We start from the raw sequence: 26,871 nt of genomic DNA on the forward strand, positions 1-26,871 counted from the left end.
CTCCATCCTTATTTCAGACATTGTGATATATTGGCATCAGTATGTCGCAATGTTTAGCTGGTGATATATCGCAATGTTGTAAACCAGATATCACCCAGCCTGCAACTGACAGCACGCCATTGCAGTGGGGCATCTACTGCATCCGGATGTTATTGGGCCATGACTTGAATATCAGCAATCCAGGCTGAGGATCTGATGTTTGACATCATCAGGAGGGCCATATGGTCCCCATCCTTGGTTGAGAGCATGAGTTATGAGCTCAATTTGCAGCTCAGCCATGAACTCACCAGATGGGCTCGCACATTCTCTGCCACATGGGGAGAATAAATGCTGACCTTCCTTTCTGAACACGTGCTCTTTCCTCTTGTATTGTAATACAAACCAAGGTGCTTGTTGCAAGCATTGCTAAGATGATCTGCACAAAAGGGTCAATACAAATGGTAAAGTTTATTCAAATCTTACAAATTTAAGAATTTCAAATCTTTCAAATCAGAATCAGTGAAGGCGGTGAAGGTCTTGTGTGAGTGCCTGGAGGCGGTTGGAGGATGGATGGTGGCTAATGGATCGAGGTTGAATCCTGACAAGACAGAAGTACTGTTCTTGGGGGCCAGGGGGCGGGCTGGTGTGGAGAACTCCCTGGTCCTGAATGGGGTAACTGTGCCCCTGAAGGACCAGGTGCGCAGCCTGGGAGTCATTTTGAACTCACAGCTGTCCATGGAGGTGCAGGTCAATTCTGTGTCCAGGGCGGCTGTTTATCAACTCCACCTGGTACGCAGGCTGAGACCCTACCTGCCCGCTGACTGCCTCGCCAGAGTGGTGCATGCTCTAGTTATCTCCCGCTTGGACTACTGCAATGCGCTCTACGTGGGTGACCCGGAAACTACAACTAATCTAGAAAGCGGCAGCAAGACTGGTGATTGGGGGCAGCCGCCGAGACCGCATAACACCAGTCTTGAAAGACCCACATTGGCTCCCAGTACGTTTCTGAGTACAACTCAAAGTGTTGGTGTTGATCTTTAAACCCCTAAACGGCCTCGGTCCTGTATACCTGAAGGAGCGTCTCCACCCCCATTGTTCTGCCCGGACGCTGAGGTCCAGTGCCGAGGGTCTTCTGGCAGTTCCCTCATTGCAAGAAGCAAAGCTACAGGGAACCAGGCAGAGGGCCTTCTCGGTAGTGGCACCCTCCCTGTGGAACACCCTCCCTTCAGATGTCAAAGAGACAAACAACTACCTGACATTCAGAAGACATCTTAAGAAAACCCTGTTTAGGGAAGTTTAGGGAAATACATCTTAGTGTATTTTTGGTCTTTGTTGAAGCCACCCAGAGTGGCTGCGGAAACGCAGCCAGATGGGCGGGGTAGAAATAAATTATTATTATTATTATTATTATTATTATTATTATTATTATTATTATTATTAAATCTTACAGATCTTATGATAAATGTTTGATCTTGGGGTTTAGGGAATGATATTCATGGCTGGTCATCTAGCTTTGCACATATACATCTACAGCTGTGCAAGGAGGAGGCAGGATATGATACATTTAGAAGATTTTTATTGTGATTAATGTAGCACCATCAGTAAATGCTTTTCTCTGGCACACGCACACACACGATCCTTTGTGTTCCTTAGCTTTTCAACAGCCTAGTTCTTCTTTTTTTTCTTTTGAAAAGGACCAAGATATATTGCATCTAGGTGGGGGGTTTTTCTCCCAAGTGAAAGATTTTTTCCCCTTGAAAAATAATGGCAATTGACAGCCTTGGGATATGAGAAGAACTGATTGCTTTGGGGCCCCATCTAAGGCTAGAATCAGATGTAGAATTTCCTTTGCACACCATAAAACCCTGGCCTTGATCTCCCAGAAGAAGGAAGCCAGCAAAACCACCTCTCCACAGGCTCTCAACATGCTGTCTCGGCACACAGATGTTTCCATCAAAAGACTGCTTCCCGTTGTCTTTTTAAAAAATTTTATTTAAACAAAACCCTCCCCCACCTCCATCACTTCTGATGGACTTTGAATTCTTTTCATCTGACCTATGCCTGTCATCTTCTGTTTCCCGTTTAATATAAAATATCCCAAACTGGTTTGTTCTACCTTTGGTTTCTTGATCCTATCAAGGCCATATCTGCAACGGAGGCTTCTCTGCCAGGGCTAATAGCAAGAAGAATTCTTTTTTAAAAAAACAACACAAAAAAACCCTGCCTCTATGCCTCAGTTCTGATCCGATAAGGTCTCACAAGGGCTGTTATTTACAGTATTAGAAAGATTCACCAAATATTGTGTGGTACATTCAGCATCCTGTCTAGTTTGGCCCTCTTGCTTGCAATTAATTTTAAATATTAACATTTCTCCTATTAGGAATATTAGGAACAAGGTGATAAATAAATGGGTAGCCATTTTTGAAAAGGCAGCCTGCCTAAAGCATGCCAATTTTTTATTTTATATGTTTACATGCTACCTTTCCACATGATAGTCTGAAAGGTGGGTAACATAAATATATAAAATACCATTCAGATTTAAAAAACACAAAAAACCCCACAACCCATCATACTAAAACCAAGGAGACGGTACAACCCTCCCGCCCTGAACCACAAAAGAGGGCTGAGCTGTACACCCCATGTCTGGGCCAGTCTCATAGTACCCCCACTCCTACAACTAAACACTACGAGTGTGCCAGTAACTCTTTGACACCCCAGGAGGAAAGAGAGCTTATCGCCTCCTTTGGAGAGTTACCAGCGATGGAACAACAAGAAATTATAAATAGGCTGGATTTACTTAAACTTCAGCTCTTAAGGATCGCCTGCAACGGAGTTCCTACGAATGATACCCACTCTAATTTCACCACTCTAAGGGTTGAAGCAAATGCTTATCCTACACAGAGTAGACCTACTGAAGTTATTGGACATAGCTAACATAGTTGGCTACAACCCTAAAAGTGTAAGTCTATTCAGAAATAGGTCCCATGCAGTTCCACTGGGCTTATTCCTAGGTAAACAGATAGAGGGTTGCAGCCTTAAACACATAAAAATAATGAGAGTCAAGCAAGGACGAGACTCAAAGCTGAACATTTGATCAACTGAATTGCAAAGGTGGTGTGTGTGTGTGTGTGTCCGTCCATTCCTGCAGCTGAGAGATGCCCTGCGAGTTCTTCTTTTATTCTTTTATCCGTCTTCGCTTTCTGATGCTAAACTTCTTTTTCTTGCTCATTGCTCTGATCGCGTAATCCCCTTGGCACTTTTAAGACTGTCTTTGTTGGTTTCGCCATGCACTATATTAACATGAAAGCTTCTTAGCATCCTTTTTAAAGGCCTTGTGTCCTTTTCCTTCTGGCTTTCCATTAAGCGTCCCATTTCTTCCAGGCCAGCAATTCCATCTCCTTAATCAGTCCATTTGTTTGGGGCTCCCATACATGCCTTGTAGCTTTTACCCAGGCCACCCTGATCATCCTCAGGCCTGCTTTTACTCCCTCCCTCTCTCTCTCTCTCTATCCAATCTCCTTTGGTAAGGTTTCTTTTACATTGTCCATACGCAAGTCCCTTTTTGAGATCTGCCTTTGTTACACTGCTTCCGGGGAACCAATTTTAGAAGAAAGCCTCTGAACTGTTTCTCCTAGCAGCCATTTTTAACTTGTGTTATGCTGCAGCCGCTTTGCATTTAACTGCTGCTGAAATCAGCTAGGGCCTGTACCAAAGGACCTTCAGGCTCCTTTAGATGGACTGGAGAAGGTTAGGGAACATCACGGCATATTGAAAGGGGCTCCTTAAGCAGAGTGGGAAGACGAATGCATTTGAGCTACAGAAAGAGCAGCTAGAAGTACCAAGTTCCTCCTTGTCCCAACAAAGGGGACCTGCAGCTACAGTTCTGCAATTTTTAATTAAGCCATTTTGTCCATGCCATCACAAACAACCACCAGACCAGCCCTCCCCCCTGGCTGGAGACCCAGGAAAGTCACCACTGCCCGTCAAAGTAGTAGTGTTGTCTAGTTCAATGGCTAGTTCATTGTTGTTGTTTAGTCGTTTAGTCGTGTCCAACTCTTCGTGACCCCATGGACCACAGCATGCCAGGCACTTCTGTCTTCCACTGCCTCCCGCAGTTTGGTCAAACTCATGCTGGTAGCTTCAAGAAAACTGTCCAACCATCTCGTCCTCTGTCATCCCCTTCTCCTTGTGCCCTCCATCTTTCCCAACATCAGGGTCTTTTCCAGGGAGTCTTCTCATCTCATGAGGTGGCCAAAGTATTGGAGTCTCAGCTTCACAATCTGTCCTTCCAGTGAGCACTCAGGGCTGATTTCCTTCAGAATTGATAGGTTTGATCTTCTTGCAGTCCATGGGACTCTCAAGAGTCTCCTCCAGCACCATAATTCAAAAGCATCAGTTCTTCGGCGATCAGACTTCTTTATGGTCCAGCTAGTTCATTAGTGTTGCTTTAAATTGGGGGAAGGGACCGGGCTAACTGAATGAATACATAAGCAACGACTAATGAATGACTCAAATAGTGGCTTAGGAAGGAGACTTAACAGGAAAGAGTGTTGACTGGCTTATAGCCTAGGATCTAGTATCAAACAATATGCAAACTCATACAATACCAGTGAATGGTTCTTGGAGCAAAAAGAGACGCATTAGAAGCATTTCTGCTGGGGTTGATGGGGGAAGAAATTGCGAGAGCAGACCAAAGACTATTTCTGTATTCCACAGTTGCGGCAAGAACTTTATTAGCCCAATAGTGGAAATTGCAGGAAATACCAACGATTGCAGAGTGGCAGGCGAAAATGATGGACTATGCAGAATTGGCAAAACTGACTTGCAGGGTGAGGAATCAGGAGGACATAAATTCCAGAGAGACTGGAGTAAATTTATTGATTACATTAATAATCATTGTAAAAGTTTGAAGACACTAGCAGGACAGAAATAATTCCCAAGACATGGACTTTACAGTTTAAGTTACAAATATGAGATATAGATTGGGAATAGAAAGCTTGTTGAAGGGGGGGAGGAAGTCTTAAGATCGGCAAAGCATGGAAAGATTGGATTGGTGATGTAAATTGAAATTATTGTTTGATGAGAAAATGAATAAAAATAATATTTTAAAAAGCGTACATCTGGAAATAAAGGGGAGGGAATCACAACAGAAATGTATTGGACGGGAGAAGGATGCAGCAATCCACACACGAGGCAATTCTTCACTCACAATCACCTCCTGTTGGGGTTGAAATACAGTGGTACCTCGGGTTACAAATGCTTCAGGTTACAGACTCCGCTAACCCAGAAATAGTACTTCGGGTTAATAACTTTTCTTCAGGATGAGAACAGAAATCGGGCTCAGGTGGCGCAGCAGCAGCGGGAGGCCCCATTAGCTAAAGTGGTGCTTCAGGTTAAGAACAGTTTCAGGTTAAAAACGGACCTCCAGAACGAATTAAGTACTTAACCCGAGGTACCACTGTACATGCACTTGTAAGTCACATGCAGTTTTGCTCCTTGAACTGTTCCTTGCAGGCGGTTCTGCAGCAGTCGAATGAAAAGGGACTTCTGCGATGGGCAGCAACCGGGCAAGATTATGGGATATAAGATGTAACTAACTCTATGATCCAATTCCCTTTTGATATCCAGGCTCAGAATATAGGTATTAATACAGTGGTACCTCGGGTTACATACTCTTCAGGTTACAGATGCTTCACGTTACAGACTCTGCTAACCCAGAAATAGTTCCTCAGGTTAAGAACTTTGCTTCAGGATGAGAACAGAAATCGTGCTCTGGTGGCATGGCGGCAGCAGAATGCCCCATTAGCTACAGTGGTCTTCAGGTTAAGAACAGTTTCGGGCTAAGAACAGACCACCAGAACAAATTAAGTACTTAACCTGAGTTACCACTGTATGTCAAAACGTTGCTCTTCAAATCTGACAAACTCAGTAATGCTAAGGTAAAGGGACCCCTGACCATTAGGTCCAGTCGTGACCGACTCCGGGGTTGCAGCGCTCATCTCGCTTTATTGGCCGAGGGAGCCTACATACAGCTTCCGGGTCATGTGGCCAGCATGACTAAGCCACTTCTGGCGAACCAGAGCAGCGCATGGAAACGCCATTTACCTTCCTGCTGGAGCGGTACCTATTTATCTACTTGCACTTTGACATGCTTTCAAACTGCTAGGTGGGCAGGAGCAGGGACTGAGCAACGGGAGCTCACCCCGTTGCGGCGATTTGAACCGCTGACCTTCTGATCAGCAAGTCCTAGGCTCTGTGGTTTAACCCACAGCGCCACCCGCGTCCCACCTCAGTAATGCTATTGGTAGTCTTATTCACCATGCTTTCTTTTTGTCTCTATCTCTTTCCCCCTTAGGGACTAGCTGGACATTACCTCAAGCTAGACGCCGTCATGGCCTGCCTCCACGAGACTCGCACACCTTCTCCATCCTTTGGCAGTTTCAACACCATCTTGACGGAGAGCTCCCTCCGCAAGCTGGACCCCGACGCCTCGGACTGCACCCCTGAGAAGGACCTGACGCCCACCCAGTGTGTGCTGAGGGATGTGCTGCCCATCGACGGGGGTGGAGGCGGGGGCAGTGGGCACAGCCCGAGTCCCAGCGAGGAGGCACACGACCAGTTTGCCAACAGCGTGTTGCAGCTCCACGAGAACGAAGCTGGCGGGGGAGGCGGGGCTGGCGCAGGGGCTGGCCCCGGGAACCCCGAGGTGCGGCCTACCCGTTACCACGCCGACCAAGTACGGATCCACTGCCACACAGGGAGCGGCTTCCTGGAAGGCCTGTTTGGTTGCCTCAAGCCTGTGTGGACCATGATTGGCAAGGCGTATTCCACTGAACACAAACAGCAACAGGAAGGTGAGGAGACAGTGTTGGGCATTAAAGGAATCTTAGTGTGATAGGAACAACAATGGAAGGGGGCAGAGTACGTCCTTTGTGTGCAAGAAAGTCCTGGATTTGATCACCTATTTTTTTTATTATTATTTAAACATATTACCGTATTTTTCGCTCTATAGGATGCACCCGACCTTAGGAAGCACCTTGTTTTAGAGGGAGAGAACAAGAAAAAATAAATTCTCCCCCTCTCTGCGCAGCACCCCTTCAGCGAAGTGGCAGGAGACACGGAGCCTCTTCCATTTCTCCTGCCGCTGCGCAGAGAGGGGGAGAATTTTTTTTTCTTGTTCTCCCCCTCTAAAACAAGGTGCGTTCAGTGCCTTCAGTGAAGGCAACCCGAAGCCTCCAGAGCGCGGCGGGAGTTCCTTTCGACCTGCTCTTTTCCCCTGGTTTCCCCCCCCCCCCAGCCCCAGGGATCACACATTCGCTCTATAAGACACACAGACATTTCCCCTTAGATTTTAAGAGGGAAAAAGAGTGTCTTATGGAGCGAAAAACACAGTACTTTTTATTTTCTTACACCAGGGGTCTCCAAGCTTTCCTTGCCTCAGGCCAGTGTCTCCAGTGACAATTGCGCGGCGGGCCGGAGGACAGGGGAGCTATTTCCAGTGCACATCCGAATTGGAGGAGGCCTGTGCCCATGCACACAAGATATTTTTGGTGCTCCTCCAACCCGGAAGTGGGTCCTCACGCTGCACCGTGCCACACCACTAAGAGTGGGCTGCGGGGGTTGCTGCAGGCCCGATAAATGAGTCCCTCATGCCTTATCCAGCCCCCGGACCATAGGTTGGTGACCCCTGGCTTACACCATTCAAAGTAAGCATTAAATAAGCAGTAAGTAAGCCACTTTCCAGCATTCCAGGTTTGTTCAACCATGCAGTTGTGGCGCTAATAGCTCCTCCAGATGACCTGTTTATCGAGCATTCATCCTGATTTGCTTGCACAAAGTTTACATGGTGGTTAGATTATATCTGGTCTTTATTGCACATTCGTTCCGATTTGTTTGTGGGGCGGTTCATGCAACAATGAGCATTCATCCTGATTTTCTTGTGGGGTGTTTGCAAATTTTCCTGTTAGTTCATCCCACACTTTTCTGTACATTCCTTCTCAACTGCAAAAAGTATGGGATTTTTTTGGTTTGATTTTGAAAAAGCAGATTTGTAGCTCCAGAGTGACATGACCGTTTAAGAATGCACTTTAAAGGTGGGAACCTAAAGTTTGGGGGGGGTGCTTGAATTTGTCCCACAAATCTGAAAGTGCCCTAAATCAGACGTGGTTGCAGCAGGGATGTTATGTACCACTTAGGCCAGAGTCCATTCGTCTGCCCTGTGATCTTTCTGGCACATTCCTGCCCAGACAAACACGGCAATGCCAACCTCTCAGGTGGCATCTGTGCCCAGACGTGGCTTCAGCCAGCTTCACTGGTTATATAACTTGAGATGCAAAGTGCATCCTTGGGAGAATCAGTCTCCATCCTGGGGACATTCAGTGGTCAGGGATTGCTGCAATGCGCTCCACCTGGGATTGCCTTAGGGACGGCGGCTGATCCAGAACACAGCCATTAGACTCTTAATGTTTTCTAGCCAAAGGGGTCGCATTGCATACTTCTCTCCTGAAAAGATCTGCACTATTTGCCAGTTTGCTTCTGGGCCCAAGTCAAAGTGCTGTTTTCGACCACCGAAGCCTTCAGTTAAATAACTGTTTATTTAATGTGAGCTGCTCCAGTTAACCTGCAAATACAAAGAACTGCAGGGAGAAGGAACATCCTCTAGCAGCGTGTACCTAACCATTGTAATATAGATTGGGTGCGTGCACCTGCCAAGATGGGTTTTGTTACAAATCCCGCGGGGAGATTTTTCCGTCCCAGACGGTAATTGTGGTAGGTGTTGCTTACTTGAATTCATTCTCAATACTCCAGGCTTGTGAAACAGGGCAGCTTAACCCTTTCCTTACGGTGAGGTGCGTTGATTGCTTACCATGCAAATAGATGTAAGGTGAGGAACAAGATTGGATGAATGGCTGCTGATGTCACTCATTGGGATTAAGCTGCCTCATACTGAGTCAGGCCATTGGTCAGTCTAGCTCAGGACTACAATGAGTGGCAGATGCTCACTAGTTTTTCAGACTGGGTTCTTTCTCAACCCTACCTGAAGATGCTGGGGTTTAAATCTGGGACCTTTTGCATGCAGATCAGATGATCTACTGCTGAACTACACCCCTACATCTGGGAAAAGTACTGCCCTGCAGCTTATAGACAGAAGAGGCGTATGGGGGTCCCCTTACAGAATTCCCCAAGCAAAGGCTTACCTTTCCTTGCCTCTCAGTTTTCTGATGATGCCTCTTCCCATTGGCTACCCCTGCTCTAGAGTCTGCCAGTTGTGGCCTCCCCTGGCCTTGCAGCTTTGTCAGTTGGCAGCCCTAAGGACTAAAAAGTAGGGTGGGTGTTGGGCATTTCACCTGTTGATGATCTCACACCATCCAAGTGAATGTGGACCATCCTTTTATTACGATGCTGGCGTGTGTGTTCATACACAAGAGGTCATCAGCCCATTTTCTCTCACCTGTGGTCTTCTGAAACAAATACGACAGGTATCTCCAGCTGTTACAACTGAATGCCTCTTACATACAGTGGTACCTTGGTACTCAAACGTCTTGGCTCCCAAACAAATCTGCTCCTGAACGCCGCACACCCAGAAGTAAGTGTTCTGGTTTGCGAACGTTTTTCAGAAGCCGAACGTCCGACGAGGCTTCCGCTTGAGTGGAGGAAGCTCCTGCAGCCAGTCAGAAGCTGCAACTTGGTTTTTGAATGGTTTCGGGAGTTGAACGGACTCCCAGAACGGATTAAGTTTGAGAACCAAGGTACCACTTTACTTCCTCCTCCTTTGAAAACACGTGGATGGGTCTGGACAATTTTCAGGCTCAACATGCAGAATCAAGTCCCACGTTTCCTTCCCTCTGGTCCTTTTTCTTATGCTCCCCCAGCTACACTGGAGCTACCTTTCCGTGACCAGTTCATGCATGGCTGGGATTTAAATGGCCCCATGCTGTGGGCAGGGGCAACTGCCTGGGTAGAAGCAAAGAGCTGTGAGGAGCATTGGCCCATGAGGCAAGGGGAGATGACCACCTCAGGGGGCAGGATCCACAGGGGCAGCAGATCCCCATGTAGATATTTATTCCTCCTTTGTTCCTGATGTAGGGAACTGTTCCTTGGCAGGGTAGGCGGGCACCATGTTGTGGTTCAACACAGGTGCCAAAATCTATTGGACCAGGCAGCGCTCCATCACAGGGACATAGGAAACTGCGCTACAGACTGTTGGTCCTTGTAGCTCAGAATTGTCAACACTGACCAGCAATTGCTCTCCGTGGTTTCAGGAAGGAGACATTCCCTTCCTGGGGATATCAAGGATTGAACCTGGGACCTTCTGCCCTTCTCCTCAGTCCTGGAAATCCCTTACACACACACACACACACAGAGAGAGAGAGAGAGAGAGAGAGAGAGAGAGAGAGAGAGAGAGAGCGCTTCTGCAATTTCCCTACACATTGGCCTCACACTTTCAAGCTATCTTCACTGCCATGAGGGATAGAAACTCGGTTTGAGTATTTTTTTAACCAAGAGCTGAGGTTCTCAGAATACTGAATGTTACGTCTCTGCTGTGTTTCCGTTTGCCCTTCTAATACACGCTTGCTTTCGTGATTCCTGTGATCTTGGCGGAAGGAGTGATTCCCTTCCATGCTGGTAGAGAGTCTGCCTTCCTCCTCCTCCTCCTCCTCCTTCCCTTGAACGGTTGTCGACAGCCACCTTCTCTCCCTCCCAAATGCAGACCCCTGGGAGGTGCCCTTCGAAGAGATCATGGACCTGCAGTGGGTGGGCAGTGGGGCCCAAGGTGCTGTATTCCTGGGACGCTTCCATGGGGAGGAGGTGGCCGTCAAGAAGGTGCGAGACCTCAAGGAGACAGACATCAAGCACCTGCGGAAACTGAAGCACCCCAACATCATCACCTTCAAGTGAGTGTGGGGTCTGGGTGATGGGGCGCCTGTTGGGGGGGTGACCTGCCGGCTTCCAGGAGGACAGTGCCCAGGTGTGGTGTGGACATTGCCTTTCCCAAGCAATAGACCCTCCTCCTGTTGGGTTGTTCACCTGCTCACCTGCACTGGACACAAGCCATCTTTCCCATGACAGCATATAGCTAACTGTGTGTGTGCTTGGTTCAGCCTTCTGCAACTTGGTGCCCACCAGAGAATTTATATAAAGAGTATTTATAAAAGTGTTTGCTACTGCCCTGTCATACAATATCAGAGCATTACACAACAATATACATTCAGGTAGGTAGCTGTGTTGGTCTGACGCATTCGAAATATATGAAAAAAAATTAAAAAATTATCCAGTAGCACCTTAGAGACCAACTAAGTTTGTTCTTGGTACAGTGGTACCTTGGGTTACATACGCTTCAGGTTACAGACTCCGCTAACCCAGAAATAGTGCTTCAGGTTAAGAACTTTGCTTCAGGATGAGAACAGAAATCGTGCTCCGGCGGCACGGCAGCAGCAGGAGGCCCCATTAGCTAAAGTGGTGCTTCAGGTTAAGAACAGTTTCAGGTTAAGTACGGACCTCCGGAACGAATTAAGTACGTAATCCGAGGTGCCACTGTATTAGCTTTCGTGTGCATGCACTTCTGAAGAACTGTGTATCTGAAGAAGTGTGCATGCACACAAAAGCTTATACCAAGAACAAACTTAGTTGGTCTCTAAGGTGCTACTGGACAATTTTTTAATTTTTTTATATACAACAATATACAGTAATATATATATATATATATATATATATATATATATATATATATATATATATATACACACACACACACACACACACACACACACAGAATATACATAAAACAATATACATTAAAAGCAGGACAGAATATGTTAGGTCCCTTGATTTCAGTAGGCCTGCTCTGAGTAGGACTTAAGGTTGTTGTTGTTGTTTTACTTATACCCACTCATCTGGCCAGGCCTTCCCAGCCACTCTGGGCAGCTTCCAACAGAATATTGAAAACACAATAAAACATCAAACATTAAAACTTCCCTAAACAGGGCTGCCTTCAGGTGTCTTCTAAAATTCAGATAGTTGTTTATTTCCTTGACATCTGATGGGAGGGCGTTCCACAGGGCGGGCGCCACTACCGAGAAGGCCTTCTGCTTGGTTCCCTGTAACTTCACTTCTCATAGTGAGGGAACCGCCAGAAGGCCCTTGGCGCTGGACCTCAGTAATCAGGCTGAATGATGGGGGTGGAGACGCTCCTTCAGGTGTACTGGGCTGAGGCCATTTAGGGCTTTAGGGGCACCCTTTGACTTCTGCATGACGGGACTATCATAGAATTGTAGCTGGAAGGAACAGTAAGGCTAATCTAGTCCAACGCATGCAATGCAGAAATCACAGCTAAATAATCCCTGATAGATGGCCATCCAAACTCTGCTTTAAAATCTCCAATGAAGGAGACTGTGTCTGCCATATGAAGGTAAAAGTTGCATCTGTTGGCCTTTGACATGCCAGGAAGAAGTGGACCATTTGGATCCCTTCTAGTCGGGATTCAGGCCTCATCATGGGACTGAAACTGCCTTGGTCGCACTGGTTGATGATCTCCAGCGGGCTAGGGACAAAGGTGAGAGCTGTTTCCTAGTTCTGCTGGATCTCTCAGCAAGGTTTGATACCTTCAAACATAACATCCTTCTGGACCGTCTGGAGGGGCTGGGAGCTGGGGGCACTGTTATACAGTGGTTCCGCTCAGTCCTCCTGGGCCGTGTTCAGAAAGTGGTGGGGGGATGAGTGTTCAGACCCCTGGGCTCTCACTTGTGGGGTGCCTCAGGGTTCTGTCCTCTCCCCCATGCTTTTCAACATCTACATGCAGCCGCTGGGAGAGATCATCAGGGGGTTTGGGCTGGGTGTCCACCATATGCAGATGACACCCAGCTCTACCTCTCCTTTAAATCAGAACCAGTGAAGGCGATGAAGGTCCTGTGTGAGTGTCTGGAGGCAGTTGGAGGATGGATGGCGGCTAATGGATTGAGGTTGAATCCTGACAAGGCAAAAGTACTGTTTTGGGGGGACAGGAGGTGGGCAGGTGTGGAGGATTCCCTGGTCCTGAATGGGGTAACTGTGCCCCTGAAGGACCAGGTGCACAGCCTGGGAGTCATTTTGGACTCACAGCTGTCTGCCCGCGGACTACCTTGCCAGAGTGGTGCATGCTCTAGTTATCTCCCGCTTGGACTACTGCAATGCGCTCTATGTGGGGCTACCTTTGAAGGTGACCCAGAAACTACAACTAATCCAGAACGCGGCCCCTAGACTGGTGACTGGGAGTGGCCGCTGAGACCACATAACACCGGTCTTGAAAGACCTGCATTGGCTCCCAGTACGTTTTCGAGCACAATTCAAAGTGTTGGCGCTGACCTTTAAAGCCCTAAACAGCCTCGGCCCAGGATATCTGAAGGAGCATCTTATTATTATTTGACCACTCCTTCTTTTGCTCTTGCCCCACCCACCACTGGCCTGCGGCCCCCAAGAGGTTGCACACAAGGAAATACGGCCCTTGGACCGGAAGCAGTGCCCCAGTCCTATGATAAAGCTTACAGAATTCTGTATCCCTGCTCTGTGTTTTGCCGAACACTGCTTAACTGCGTGTTCCTGCTGGCCTCCAACACGCCCTGTGCTTCTGCCTTCCTCTTAGGGGTGTTTGCACCCAGGCCCCCTGCTACTGCATCATCATGGAGTTCTGTGCCCAGGGACAGCTATATGAAGTGCTGCGTGCCGGGCGCAAGGTCACCCCCTCGCTGCTGGTCGACTGGTCCATGGGTATTGCCGGCGGCATGAATTATCTGCACCTCCATAAGATCATCCACCGCGACCTCAAGTCACCCAAGTAAGAAGGGAAGGGGGCAGACTTACAGTGGGGAGACGTGGCTGGGATTTACCGAGCGACAGTGGGCTGGGGGATATCTGGTTTTACACACACTAAGACTGTGTTCATGGAAGACCGTCTTACTCAGCCACGAGTGATCGCCAAAAAAGAGAGAGAGGGAGAGAAGTTTTTGGCCTTGCAATACGTCACCAACTAAACATTGTGATATACTGATATATCACAATGTCTGAAATAAGGATGAAACTATGTCAAAGTGAACAGGAGGGCTGGGCAGTGGCATAGCATGGGGGGTGCAGGGGGGGCCAGCCGCACCGGGCACAACATCTGGGGGTTAGGGTTAGGGGGCGCAAATCCACGGGTTAGGGGGCGCAAACTACTTGCCTTGCCCCGGGTGCTGACAACCCACGCTACACCACTGGGGCTGGGCAATATCTGGTTTTCAACATCGTGCTATATCACCAGCTAAACATCGCAATCTATCGATATATCACAATGTGTGAAATAAGGTTTGTCTGACTGAGCTATGTAGGTAGAGGCATCGGGTGGCTTCATGGTTTTCCCGACATCGTGATTTTTGCATAGCATGCACAAGCACATTGTGATTTGTGACATACAGTGGTACCTCGAGATGCGAACGGGATCCATTCTGGAGCCCCGTTCGCATCCTGAATAGAACATAAGATGCAACGGTGGGTCTGCGCGTGCTTGGGTCGCATTTTGCCGCTTCCGCGCATGTGCGCGACGTCATTTTTAGTGTCTGCGCGAGCGACGAAACCCGGAAGTAACGCGGTCCATTACTCCCGGGTTGCCGTGGAGTGCAGCCCGAAAGCACTCAACCCGAAGCACATTCGAACCGAGGTATGACTGTATCGCCAGGTCAAAACCTATGGAACCAATATCACGACATGGACTTCAAACCAGTTTTGGTTGATATAGCAATATATCGCCCAGCCCTAGTGAACACAAGATGGGATTAGGTCAGGGCTTTCCTCTGATTTAAGAATCAGCACTACTTTTAAAGTGGCAATAGGACTAGGACTATCAACATGTCACGGTTGCAAGGGGCAGTATGCATTCTGCCTCCATGCCAAATTACCAGCAAGGTAGTCCAGATTCTTTGTCTAGACTTTAGAGCATAGAACCATTGAACTGTAGAATTGGAAGGGGCCCGGGGGACATCTAGTCCAGCCCCATGTGGAGCAGCAGTCTGAAACCAGAATGCTTCTCCCTCCATTAGAAAGGAAGCTATCCTCTTGCTGTGCTCCCCCTGCTGACTGCTGAGAGCATGACTTCTCTTTCTTATTTTCCTTGGTCCTGCGCATGGTGGGAAGATCCACATTGCAGTGCCTCATGCTTCTTCTCTGCTCTCCCTTCCCCACCCACCCAATAGCATGTTGATCACTTACGATGATGTGGTGAAGATCTCTGACTTCGGCACCTCCAAAGAGCTCAGCGACAAGAGCACCAAGATGTCCTTCGCCGGAACGGTGGCCTGGATGGCCCCAGAAGTCATTCGGAATGAGCCTGTCTCTGAGAAGGTTGACATCTGGTGAGGAGACGGGCCTGCCCAGAAGAGGGGAGGTGTGGGAAGAGGGAGGGATCAGGGCTTGGTAGGCCACAAGAACACAAACATACAGAAATGTGAAGGCAGCCATCATGGAAATGGAGACTTTCTCAGCAGTCCCCAGCCCTTTGCAACAGGACCAGGAGAGAAGCAGGTTCAAATCCTCCCTCATCCATCCAGCTTGTTGGTGACCTTGGGCCACACACTACCTCTCAGCCTAACCTACCTCACAGGCTTGTTGTGAAGATATAAACATGGACAGAGGTTGGGAGAGCCATGTGCTCTGGCTTGAGCTCGTTGGGTGTGAATGCAATTTAACTGAATCATCGTGAGGCAATTAAAATCCAACGCAAAGAATAAAATACAAGGAAGGGAGATGGGGACTGCTTCCAAGACTGGAACAAGAGGCTTTAAAAATTCAGGTCGCACCCCAAATCTTCCGTCCCAGAGGGTAGCCACCATGACAGGGGAGGATCCAGAACAGGGTCAGAGACCCAGTGGCCCTCCAGACTCCTGTCCATCTTTGAATGTTGGCCATTCTGGCTGGGGCTGCTGGGACCTGAAGTCCAGCAATATCTGGAGGATTCCAGCTTCCACATCCATGTTCTGGAACATGTCCCCATTAACCAAAAGTCCAGATAATAGGTGATACAGAGCTGAGCCTTCAAAACTGTGTGCATCGTGCATATGTGTTTGTGTTCCATGTGGGCAAAGACACCCTTGAATTTTCATATTCTAGCATCCTCCTTCACAAATATACAGTGCACATCTATATTGCACATAGTCCAGAAATTGGCAATCTATGCTGAACATTTCCTGCTGCCATATTTAGATGGCATCTGTGCAGGCAGGAATTGTCTTTATGTTATTTTGCTATAGCAAACAATAAATATAGGCATTTAAAAAGAAGAAGAAGAACCCAAACGTTTATTGATTGACATTTATATAACCAAATTTTCTGCTAGGCAGAAAAACCAGGCAGTTAAAAACAACAACAACAACGACCTGCAATTTAACAGGCGAGATACAGAACGGCAATGCAAGTGGGGAAATCAGTAGAGTTGACTACTGCCTGAGGCATTTTCGTGAGGGGAGCTGAATGGCAGACAGACCTGACCAGCATGGCTGATGGAGGGGTCTTGCTGTCTGGCCTCTCCCTCTCAAGCAGCCAGGGGGCATAACAACTGCTAGGGGGGGATAATCTACCTGGTTTGGTCAAAATACCACACCTCACCCTTTTCAGGGGCCATTGGAAGAAAGAGTCACCACATGATATCATGGGGAAATATAATTTCTCAGTTAATTTACATATTAACTTGTCTATTTATTTTGGGTAACTTATTGCGGAAGAGCAGAATTAAAATGCTAGATGATTCTACCACACAAAATTAGACTGGAAAAAGAGGGAGGAATGCAAAGGAAGGTGTGAGGGTTTTCTACATTCTCTATCCTGGGATGGCCAACAGGTAGATCCCTCCCACCCACCCACCCCAAAAAAGCTCAACAACTTTGTTGTTGTTTAGTCGTGTCCAACTCTTCATGACCCCATGGACCAGAGCACGCCAGGCACTCCTGTCTTCCGCTGCCTCCTGCAGTTTGGTCAAACTCATGCTGGTAGCTTCGAGAACACTGTCCAACCATCTCATCTTCTGTCGTCCCCTTCTCCTTGTGCCCTCCATCTTTCCCAACATCAGGGTTTTTTCCAGGGAGTCTTCTCTTCTCATGAGGTGGCCAAAGTATTGGAGCCTCAGCTTCATGATCTGTCCTTCCAGTGAGCACTCAGGGCTGATTTCCTTCAGAATGGATAGGTTTGATCTTTTTGCAGTCCATGGGACTCTCAAGAGTCTCCTCCAGCACCATAATTCAAAAGCATCAATTCTTCGGCGATCAGCCGCCTTTATGGTTCAGCTCTCCCTTCCATACATCACTACTGGGAAAACCATAGCTTTGACTATACGGGCCTTTGTTGGCAAGGTGATGTCTGCTTTTTAGGATGCTGTCTAGGTTTGTCATTGCTTTTCTTTCCAAAGAAGCTCAACAACTTTGGTCAATCCAGTGAGTAGATCACTGCCAGTTATTATATAGTGGGAGTAGATCACTGTCTCTTGGAAGTTGGATAAAGCCTGCTGTAAGAAATGAAAGAGATGGGAAACTGCTGCAGAGTTTTGTGAAAATGGGAGCACAATGCAGTCAGTTGCTACATGCCAGCTGGGCCCTGAGATTTAATTTCCCCACCACAGGTCCTTTGGAGTCGTCCTCTGGGAGTTGCTGACGGGAGAGATCCCTTACAAGGATGTGGACTCCTCTGCCATCATCTGGGGGGTGGGCAGCAACAGCCTCCACCTTCCTGTTCCCACCAGCTGCCCTGACGGTTTCAAGATCCTGCTAAGACAGTGCTGGTAAGTCCATGAGATGTAAAAACAAGAGAGGAAAAAAGCCCAGACACCTCTCTCTGCATCAAGAGTGAGAACCTGGAACCTAGATGTGTGACTCTCCCCACCCAAATCACTGAATATTATACACAGCTAAGTCCTTTTTGGAGACACACTGGCAGGCCAACGAAAGGCACTTGTGTGCCGTTGTGCTCTGCGGGATGCGGTTTGTGCAGGATCGTGCTTGAACACTGAGGTCCAGCTCCGAGGACCTTCTGGCAGTTGCCTCCCTGCGAGAAGTGAGGTTACAGGGAACCAGGCAGAGGGCCTTCTCAGTGGTGGCGCCTGTCCTGTGGTACACCCTCCCATCAGATGTCAAGGAAATAAACAACCTGACTTTTAGAAGATATCTGAAGGCAGCCCTGTTTACGGCAGTTTTTAACGTTTGATGTTTTATCGTGTTTTTAATATTCTGGCTGGGGAAACCTGGCCAGATGGGTGGGGTATAAATAATAATTTTTTATTATCATGTGTTTTGTTGTCAAATGTTTGCCAGTGTGTCATGTGGAAACATTTCCGTCCTACTACCAGAACTATGTGGCACACACTTCACACAAGAAGAACAACATCTGGCCATGGGGAGGATTGAGGGAGAATCTTCCTCTAAATTTATTCACCTCAGATATGCAGTGATCAGAATATCACTGGAGGCATTTTATTTATTTATTTATTTATTTATTTATTTATTTATTTATTATTAAAATTTTCAAAAAATAGAAGTTAAACAAAGAAAAACAAAGAACAATACATAACTCTGTAAACAAACTTATATACATATTTTCCAAAATGAAAACTAATAAAAATAATAAAAGGAAAGGAAAGGAAAAATAAAAGATATAAAGAAAAAAATACTTTTCATAACCTGGAATATTACCAAATTCTTGCTTCAAATACTGCAAGACATAAATAAAAATAAATAATTTTGGAAAATATTATAGAATACTTACACCGCATTCACCACACGACTCTTAGTTATTTTGCTCGCATTGACATCTGTTCTTCAATCATTTCCCTTCCTTAGATTCTTTCAATCAAATCTTTATGTTCTCTGTATTCTTCACAAGCTTAGTCTAGATACCACCAAACTTTCATATTTGAGCCCTGCTTGTATAAATAATCATTTAAACATTTCCATTGTTTCTGAATTAAATTTTTTTACTTATGCTTTATTAAATCCGTCAATTTTAGCTAAAATAGGAAGCCTTTATTTTAATTTTAAAGATGTACCTATTAACCTGTGCTGCACAAAATTCCCTGATGGGGACCCAGAAATGAGCGTGGTAGTGGCTCCCTTTGCAATAGCCGCAGCAAATTTGGGGGGAAATGACCTTCTCCAGGAAAGCAGATGCCCTACTGAGCAGTGGTTCTGCTGACCAATGCCTTCCATCTATGGAGGGGCACAAATTGCATGCTACCTCCAGGTCCCCAACCCATTCCTGGATGCCATCAAATACAACCAAGTGCTCAGGTTGGGCAGAGTCTAGCCAGAGGCTTACCATTAGCTCATGTCCACACCAGCTCCATCCATCTGTTTCTCTCCACCCAGGAACAGCAAACCTCGGAACCGTCCCTCCTTCCGCCAGATCCTGCTCCACCTTGACATTGCGTCCGCCGATGTGCTGTCTACACCGCAAGAGACCTACTTCAAATCCCAGGTGGGTGTTGTTGGGCCGGTGCCTTTCTTCCAGCCCCCCACTAGGGGTGTTGTAAACAAAAAAATGCCCTTTTCCCTTATGGGGTATCCAAGAGCCCATATAGAGTCCTTACATAGGTTCCCTATTGGTAGGAGAGAATAACAGAGGCCAACCAGAGAATATTGAGAAGCAAAGCAGCTAGTAAGCTTGATCTTTATTGATCTGTTGCAACAGGGTGCTCCCCTCACATGCAGGAAAGGAGGAGGACCCAGAAAAAATGGCGTGCAAGGCCTTATAAAGACTTTTGAAATTGCCACCCTGTAGATCAAGACCACCCTCAAAAACATCATACATACATCACAGAAGGGGTGTAACCTAAGACCACCCCTCAGATACATCATACCTACATCACCAAAAAGGCGGTCTAAAACAGAAATTTGAATGTTGTTTATCTCCTGTCTGGCAGGTTACTTGATTGGATTGCCTGGGTAGCCTGGCCAGTCTTTTGTAATGATAAATACTTAGTTCCTGAGGCAGGTCACAGGCTCACACCCTATTCATATCTTAAACACGCCCTTAAGACAGGATTTGTGAGGAAAGAGACAATGGGGAGGCTTTTCCATTTTCTTTTGACCTTGCAGAGAAAACATTTGCTCAGTTTGGGACAGTTTGAAAAGCAAAATGGTTCCAGGTCGGTCTTCCAGTGCTGATCTATGTATGTGCTTGGTTGGTACACTTATGAACATTTAACATATATCTAAGACCTCAAAACTCCTATCACAGGGGTCACACTCACTTCTTCTCTATTTTCCTCGTAGAGGTTAATACGGAGCTTTCCTCTCTCTTTCTCACCAGCCTATGTGTTGTTTTATTTATTTGCTATAGTTATTCCTCCGTAGATTCATGATGGTGTACAGGGTTCTCCACTCCATCTTATCCTTGCCTTGTGAGAGATAAGTTAGATGTAGGTTTGGGTGACTGGCCCAAGGTCACTTGCTGAATTTCGTGGCTAGATTTGGGTTTGAAGCCAGATCCGCCTCTGACACTCTTAGCCAGGGAGGGGGAACCTCAGCCCTGTGGGCCAATGGAGGCCTCTCCATCTGGCGTTGGGACTTTCCCCAGGCCACAGCCCTTATTGGCCCTACATTGCCCTCTCCTTGAGCCCTTGCTCGGCTGGAACAAGTCCTTGAACTTATAATATGCCTCTTGGTTGCCTGAACAAGGGATAGAGAGAGGTGCATGTAGAAACTAGCCTACTGGACCAAGGTAAAATTGATCTTAGCATGCAGGCCCTGGAAGGTTATTGAGAAGCTAGGGCACGCTACCCAGCAGAGTCAACATAGCGCAAGAGAAGTGGCAGGAGAAGTTGTGTGAGCATGTTGAGAAGCAGTTTATTCAGCATACAGCAGGACAAAAGGAAAACATGTCTGATCCCCTTTGTGTCGAAAGCAACAGCTATACACAAACGGAAGTTCCCAGCAAGCTGTGCTGGAGTGTAAACAGACACGTGACATACAACAATTCCACACATCTGCCCTTAAGGTGGAACGGAAGATCCCAACAGTTTATTTTTTAAATGTCTATATCACCTTTCATCCTGCATTACACCATTCTTGTGGGCATATCTGTCTGTATCGAGAGGCAATGGAGTGTGCCAAATTGCTGCATTAGTAGCACCAGAGATACCTCTTGGGGCACAAGCCTGGGCAGTATGTGTGGAGGTCTTGGGATGCCCAGATGAAAAGACCCCACAGCCTTACTGATGTGGTTCAAACAGAGCAAGACCTTTAGCCATCCAGCCTCTGCTTAAAACCCCCAAGGAGAGTCCACAACCTCTAGAGGGAGACCGTTCCACTGTCGAAGAGCTCTTACTGTCAGAAAGTTCTTCCCGATGTTTAGTCGGAATCTCCTTTCTTGTAACTTGAAGCCATTAGTTCGAGTCCTACCCTCCAGAGCAGGAGAAAACAAGCTTGCTGCATCTTCCATGGGACAGCCCTTGAGATATTTGAAGATCACATATTAAGGTTGCATAGAGTAGACCTGGTGAGCCACTTTTGGTTTCAGTACACCTGGCAGCAAGACCATCAGACAATACATTCTAGGACTGTCCATCGACATAGCACCAACACAAACGCATTGCAGCCTTCCTCGCCAATGTGTCTGAAACCAGTGGCATGCGGGGGGGGGGCATTGGGGTGGGGGTTGCATGCATGTCCCTATTTTCTGCCCATGGACACAGTGCAGTGTTTCCTTGTTCAGGCATTTGAACTCTGCCAGAAGACCAAAGCCGTGTTGCTTCTTGTTTTCCATTATTTTCAGCTGTGTATGTTCGGAATCCAGGAGAGAAACTTATCTATGTCTCCTCTTCTTTCCCCCGCAGGCTGAATGGAGGGAGGAAGTGAAGCTGCATTTTGAAAAGATCAAGTCAGAGGGGACATGTCTGCACCGCTTGGAGGAGGAGCTGATCCACCGGCGACGAGAAGAACTCAGGTAAGGTGATGGATATAGGAGAAGGAATGATACGGTTGAAAAGGTTCCCTCCTTGTTGTCAAGAGCTTGGTGGCAGCGGCAGCGGCGGCATCTGTCTCAACAGACAATGGAGTGTGCCTCTGGGGGTGGGCCTGGGCCTCACTGATGTGGTCCAAAGGAAAACAGCAAAACATTGGGCACCAGCTGGGCTGCAGGAGTTGCTGGAAGAAGTTGTACAAGGTGCCATTCAACTGTCTTAGGGCTCCACTCCAGATTTTTGTAGGGTTTACGTCTTAGCCTTTTCTTCTCCTGCAAAGCAGTGGAGGTTTAGGATCAGAGTTTTCCTTCTCCTAGATGAGCTACCTTCCCAGGCTGACGAGCCCCAACTGCCCCTGTTAAGAGCAGGTGCTTATAAATAGTGTGGCGCATATTCTATATTGCTGAAGATATTAAATATTGAGCAGTTTGAAGCGACTGGAAGCATACGAACTGACTCATTTGGAAAGGAAACATCGCCCAGGCAATTCACACTTTTACTGGCAGGACTTTCTTCAAAACAGAATTAAAGCATCAAAAATATCCATACAGTATCTTACAAAATATGAAATAATCCAAACTGACCTATAAACAAAGGTCTCTCTCTTTCTCTCTCTCTCTCTCTCTCCGGCCTGCTTTCCAGCCTCCAGTCTGTTTGCTCTCCCTTCAGGAGACCCATTTCATAGAATCATAGAGTTGGAAGAGACCACAAGGGCCATCGAGTCCAACCCCCTGCCAAGCAGGAAACACCATCAGAGCACTCCTGACATATGGTTGTCAAGCCTCTGCTTAAAGACCTCCAAAGAAGGAGACTCCACCACACTCCTTGGCAGCAAATTCCACTGTCGAACAGCTCTTACTGTCAGGAAGTTCTTCCTAATGTTTAGGTGGAATCTTCTTTCTTGTAGTTTGGATCCATTGCTCCATGTCCGCTTCTCTGGAGCAGCAGAAAACAACCTTTCTCCCTCCTCTATGTGACTTCCTTTTATATATTTGAACATGGCTATCATATCACCCCTTAATCTCCTCTTCTCCAGGCTAAACATGCCCAGCTCCCTTAGCCGTTCCTCATAAGGCATCGTTTCCAGGCCTTTGACCATTTTGGTTGCCCTCCTCTGGACACGTTCCAGTTTGTCAGTGTCCTTCTTGAACTGTGGTGCCCAGAACTGGACACAGTACTCCAGGTGAGGTCTGACCAGAGCAGAATACAGTGGCACTATTACTTGCATTGTTTTCCCTGTATAGTTCAGAGAGAAAACCCACTTTGCATCTTCATTCCACTGAGTTTGGGAGGCAAAGACTGGAAGCTGCTCCCTCCTCACATGATCCCAGGTTACAACCCTCACATGTTAACTACCAGAAAACAGTTCATCATTACCTCTGCAAGAGCTCAGAGTCCTTTAGAAAAACTCTTGTGGAAAACCCCCCGTTTTAGCAACACACATTTATCCATTTTCCATTTTAAACCTTCCTTAATACATACACAGGGATGCGGGTGGCGCTGTGGGTTAAACCACAGAGCCTAGGACTTGCCAATCAGAAGGTTGGCGGTTCAAATCCCCAAGCCGGGGTGAGCTCCCATTGCTCGGTCCCTGCTCCTGCCAACCTAGCAGTTCGAAAGCATGTCAGAGTGCAAGTAGATAAATAGGTACCACTCCAGCGGGAAGGTAAATGGTGTTTTCCATGCGCTGCTCTGGTTCACCAGAAGCAGCTTAGTCCTGCTGGCCACATGACCCGGAAGCTGTACGCCGGCTCCCTCAGCCAATAAAGCAAGATGAGCGCCGCAACCTCAGAGTCAGTCACGACTGGACCTAATGGTCAGGGGTCCCTTTACTTTTAATACATACACATTTTCCATTTTTGTGTGATTTAAACTATTATTCTTAACATGTATATCCACTCCCGTAGCAGACAGCATTAGTGAGACAGTGCCCCTTGCCATTTGGGCCACTGCTGCCAATTCATTTTTTTCAATTAATATTTATTATTTTCAGTAGATAAACGTAATAAAAAAAGAAGAGATTAACAATAATAAAGACAACCAAAAAAAGGAGAAAAAATAGGAGAAAAAGAGAAAAAAGAACAAAGATACATACTACATATTACCACTTAATTAATTAAAATTAATTAAAAGTACCATCCATCTTCATAAACATAGTATTTGACTTCCTTGAATCTCTTCCATCTGAATTTCTTAGTAATTATATGTAGCAGTTTCCAATATCAGTGTTTCAAAAGACCATATCACAGTCCTAATCATATTACATAGCTTTCCTTATCGTACATTTTCTTATTTATAAATTTAATTCCATTTTAATCCTAGGCCTAATTGTTTCTTTCAAGTGGTTACATATCTTTAATATTGCAATATTTATTCAAATAGTCTTTAAATTTCTTCCAATCTTCTTGGTGTTCCTCTTCTTTCTGGTCGCGGATTCTCCACTGCTGCCTATTCTGAAAATTAGCCCCTCTGCAGCAGAGCTCAGACACGGATCCCGAGGCCTGTTCATATAGGATCCCTGACAGCTGCTTTCCTCTCCCTCCCCAGGCATGCTTTGGACATCAGGGAGCATTATGAGCGCAAGCTGGAGCGAGCCAACAACCTGTACATGGAGCTCAACTCCCTCATGCTACAGCTGGAGCTGAAGGAGAAGGAGCTGCTCAGGTGAGAAGGCGGAAACTCAAAAACAGGACAGGGAAACCTGGGGCCTGCTGGGTGCTGTTGGACTCCCATCAGCCCCAGCCGGCAGGGCCCAATGGACGATGGGAGCTGCAGTCCCAAAAACATCTGGTGGATCCCACTGCAAGGGGTGCTAGACATTGCAACTGGTTTTTACCGGGCCAATTTTTTTGTCCAGGTTTCCCGACAGAGATCTCTCTCCTGGTCCTATTGGACACAAAGTCCAAAGTCCACTGAGCTGCAGCCGTTCCCTAAAGGAAGTGGGGAAGGATTCTGATGCCTCTGGCTGCTCCTGACCTCTAGGTGGCAAGCTTTTTCTGGCTTGCTATGCCAGAGAGCTTGGACCAGAAGGGCCATAGCTCAATGGCTAGGGGCATCTACCCTGCATCCAGATGTCCCCGGTTTGATTCCTGGCATTTCCAGGTAGAACCAGGAGAGACCCCTGTTTGGAACCCTGGTCGGGCCCCTGCAAGTCATTGCAGACAACAGTGAGATACATGGACCATTGGTCAGACTGGGTACAAGGTACAAGGCAGCTCATTATTTCCCAGTGTCCCAGGGAACAATCCCTGTAACAATCCCTGTGTCCCTGTAACAATTATAATTATAATTATTTATTCTTTATACCCCACCCATCTGGCCGGGTTTCCCCAGCCACTCTGGGCAAATGCCAACTGAATAATAATAATAATAATAATAATAATAATAATAATAATAATAATGTGATAAAATGTCAAGCATTAAAAACTTCCCTATACAGGGCTGCCTTCCGATGTCTTCTAAAAGTCAGATAGTTGTTTATTTCCTTGACATCTGATGGGAGGGTGTTCCACAGGGCAGGCGCCACTACTGAGAAGGCCCTCTGCCTGGTTGCCTGTAACTTCGCTTCCCACAGTGAGGGAACTGCCAGAAGGCCCTCGGCGCTGGACCTCAGTGTCCGGGTTGCACGATGGGAGTGGAGATGTTCCTTCAGGTATACTGTGCCGAGGCCATTTAGGGCTTTAAAGGTCAGCACCAACACTTTGAATTGTGCTCGGAAACGTACTGGGAACCAATGAAGGTCTTTTAAGACCGGTGTTATATGGTCTCGACGGCCACTCCCAGTCACCAGTCTAGCTGCCACATTCTGGATTAGTTGTAGTTTCCAGGTCAGCTTCAAAGGTAGAGCGCATTGCAGTCGTCCAAGCGAGAGATAACCAGAGCATGCACCACTCTGGCGAGACAGTTCACAGGCAGGTAGGGTCTCAGCCTGTGTACCAGATGGAGCTGGTAGACAGCTGCCCTGGACACAGAATTGACCTGTGCCTCCATGGACAGCTGTGAGTCCAAAATTACTCCCGGGCTGCACACCTGGTCCTTCAGGGGCACAGTTACCCCATTCAGGACCAGAGTGTCCTCCACACGCACCTGCCTCATCCCCCAGAAACAGTATTTCTGTCATGTCATGATTCAACCTCAGTAGAAAATTCTGAGATACATGGACAATTGGTAGGGCAGCTTCCTATTTTCCTGTGTCCCAGGGAACCCTGCAACAACTTCCCTGCAAACTTGGATAACATATGTGTCAGGGGTTCAGGAGCAGAGGCACAGGGGAAAGAGGAAGCGGAGAGCGAAGGGGAACAATCCGAGGGCAGCGTAGGTGAGGATGACAGTGGGGGAAGAGAGTCCATGAGTCTGTCCAGTGATTCGGAAGATTCCCAGAAGGGAGCACCGATAGCCAGAGCAAGGGGGGGTCCCGGGAGGGACGCACCAGAAGCAAGGGACCAGCGGTGACTCCCATAGCAGCAGCTGGAGATCGGGACCAGTTTCCCCACCAGAGTGTAGCGGGGGGGAAGAGTCCCATGTGTCAGGACCGGCTTCCCCTCCAGGGGAAAGAGAGGATGAGTCAGGGCTGACCACGCCCCTATCGCTGAGTGAGGGAACAGAGGGGAAGTCAGATCCAGCGAGCCCCCCCGAAGGGGGAAGCAGTGACAGAAGCAGCGTAATGGTCAGGAGGAAAGTTGCCGGCTGGGCGCGCGCGCCAAGTTCAAATGCACAGGCGCACGGGACAGCTGGGAGCGAGGATTGGGAGCCAGGTCCTAAAGCACGCCGGAGGCAGGGGGAAGAATCCAGGGACTCTTCAGCATCAGAAGAGTCCAGAAAGGGCAACACCCCGGCGGGCAGACAGACCCAGAGGAGAAAGGAGCAAAGGAGGAGGTGGAGTAAGGCTAGGGTCTTGAACTGGTGTCTGGGGGGAGGAGATTCAGACGGAGCTTCAGCGGTCTAGG

At 47.4% G+C, this 26,871-nt stretch overlaps 1 protein-coding gene across 1 annotated transcript in view; it reads left to right on the forward strand.

Annotated features, from left to right (window-relative positions):
* Positions 1–26,871, forward strand: part of MAP3K12 (mitogen-activated protein kinase kinase kinase 12) — a 112,023-nt gene that overhangs the window by 71,608 nt on the left and 13,544 nt on the right. Inside the window, exons 2-9 of the mRNA XM_081898545.1 lie at positions 6,335–6,833; positions 10,691–10,874; positions 13,598–13,789; positions 15,180–15,338; positions 17,594–17,752; positions 19,332–19,440; positions 21,800–21,909; positions 24,473–24,589. Coding sequence (XP_081754671.1) covers positions 6,371–6,833; positions 10,691–10,874; positions 13,598–13,789; positions 15,180–15,338; positions 17,594–17,752; positions 19,332–19,440; positions 21,800–21,909; positions 24,473–24,589 — 1,493 coding nt within the window. The 5' untranslated portion in view covers positions 6,335–6,370. The remainder of the gene's footprint in view (positions 1–6,334; positions 6,834–10,690; positions 10,875–13,597; positions 13,790–15,179; positions 15,339–17,593; positions 17,753–19,331; positions 19,441–21,799; positions 21,910–24,472; positions 24,590–26,871) is intronic.

Source organism: Podarcis melisellensis (assembly GCF_964234715.1).
Source record: "Podarcis melisellensis genome assembly, chromosome: 2".
NCBI classification, from domain to species: Eukaryota; Metazoa; Chordata; class Lepidosauria; order Squamata; family Lacertidae; genus Podarcis; species Podarcis melisellensis.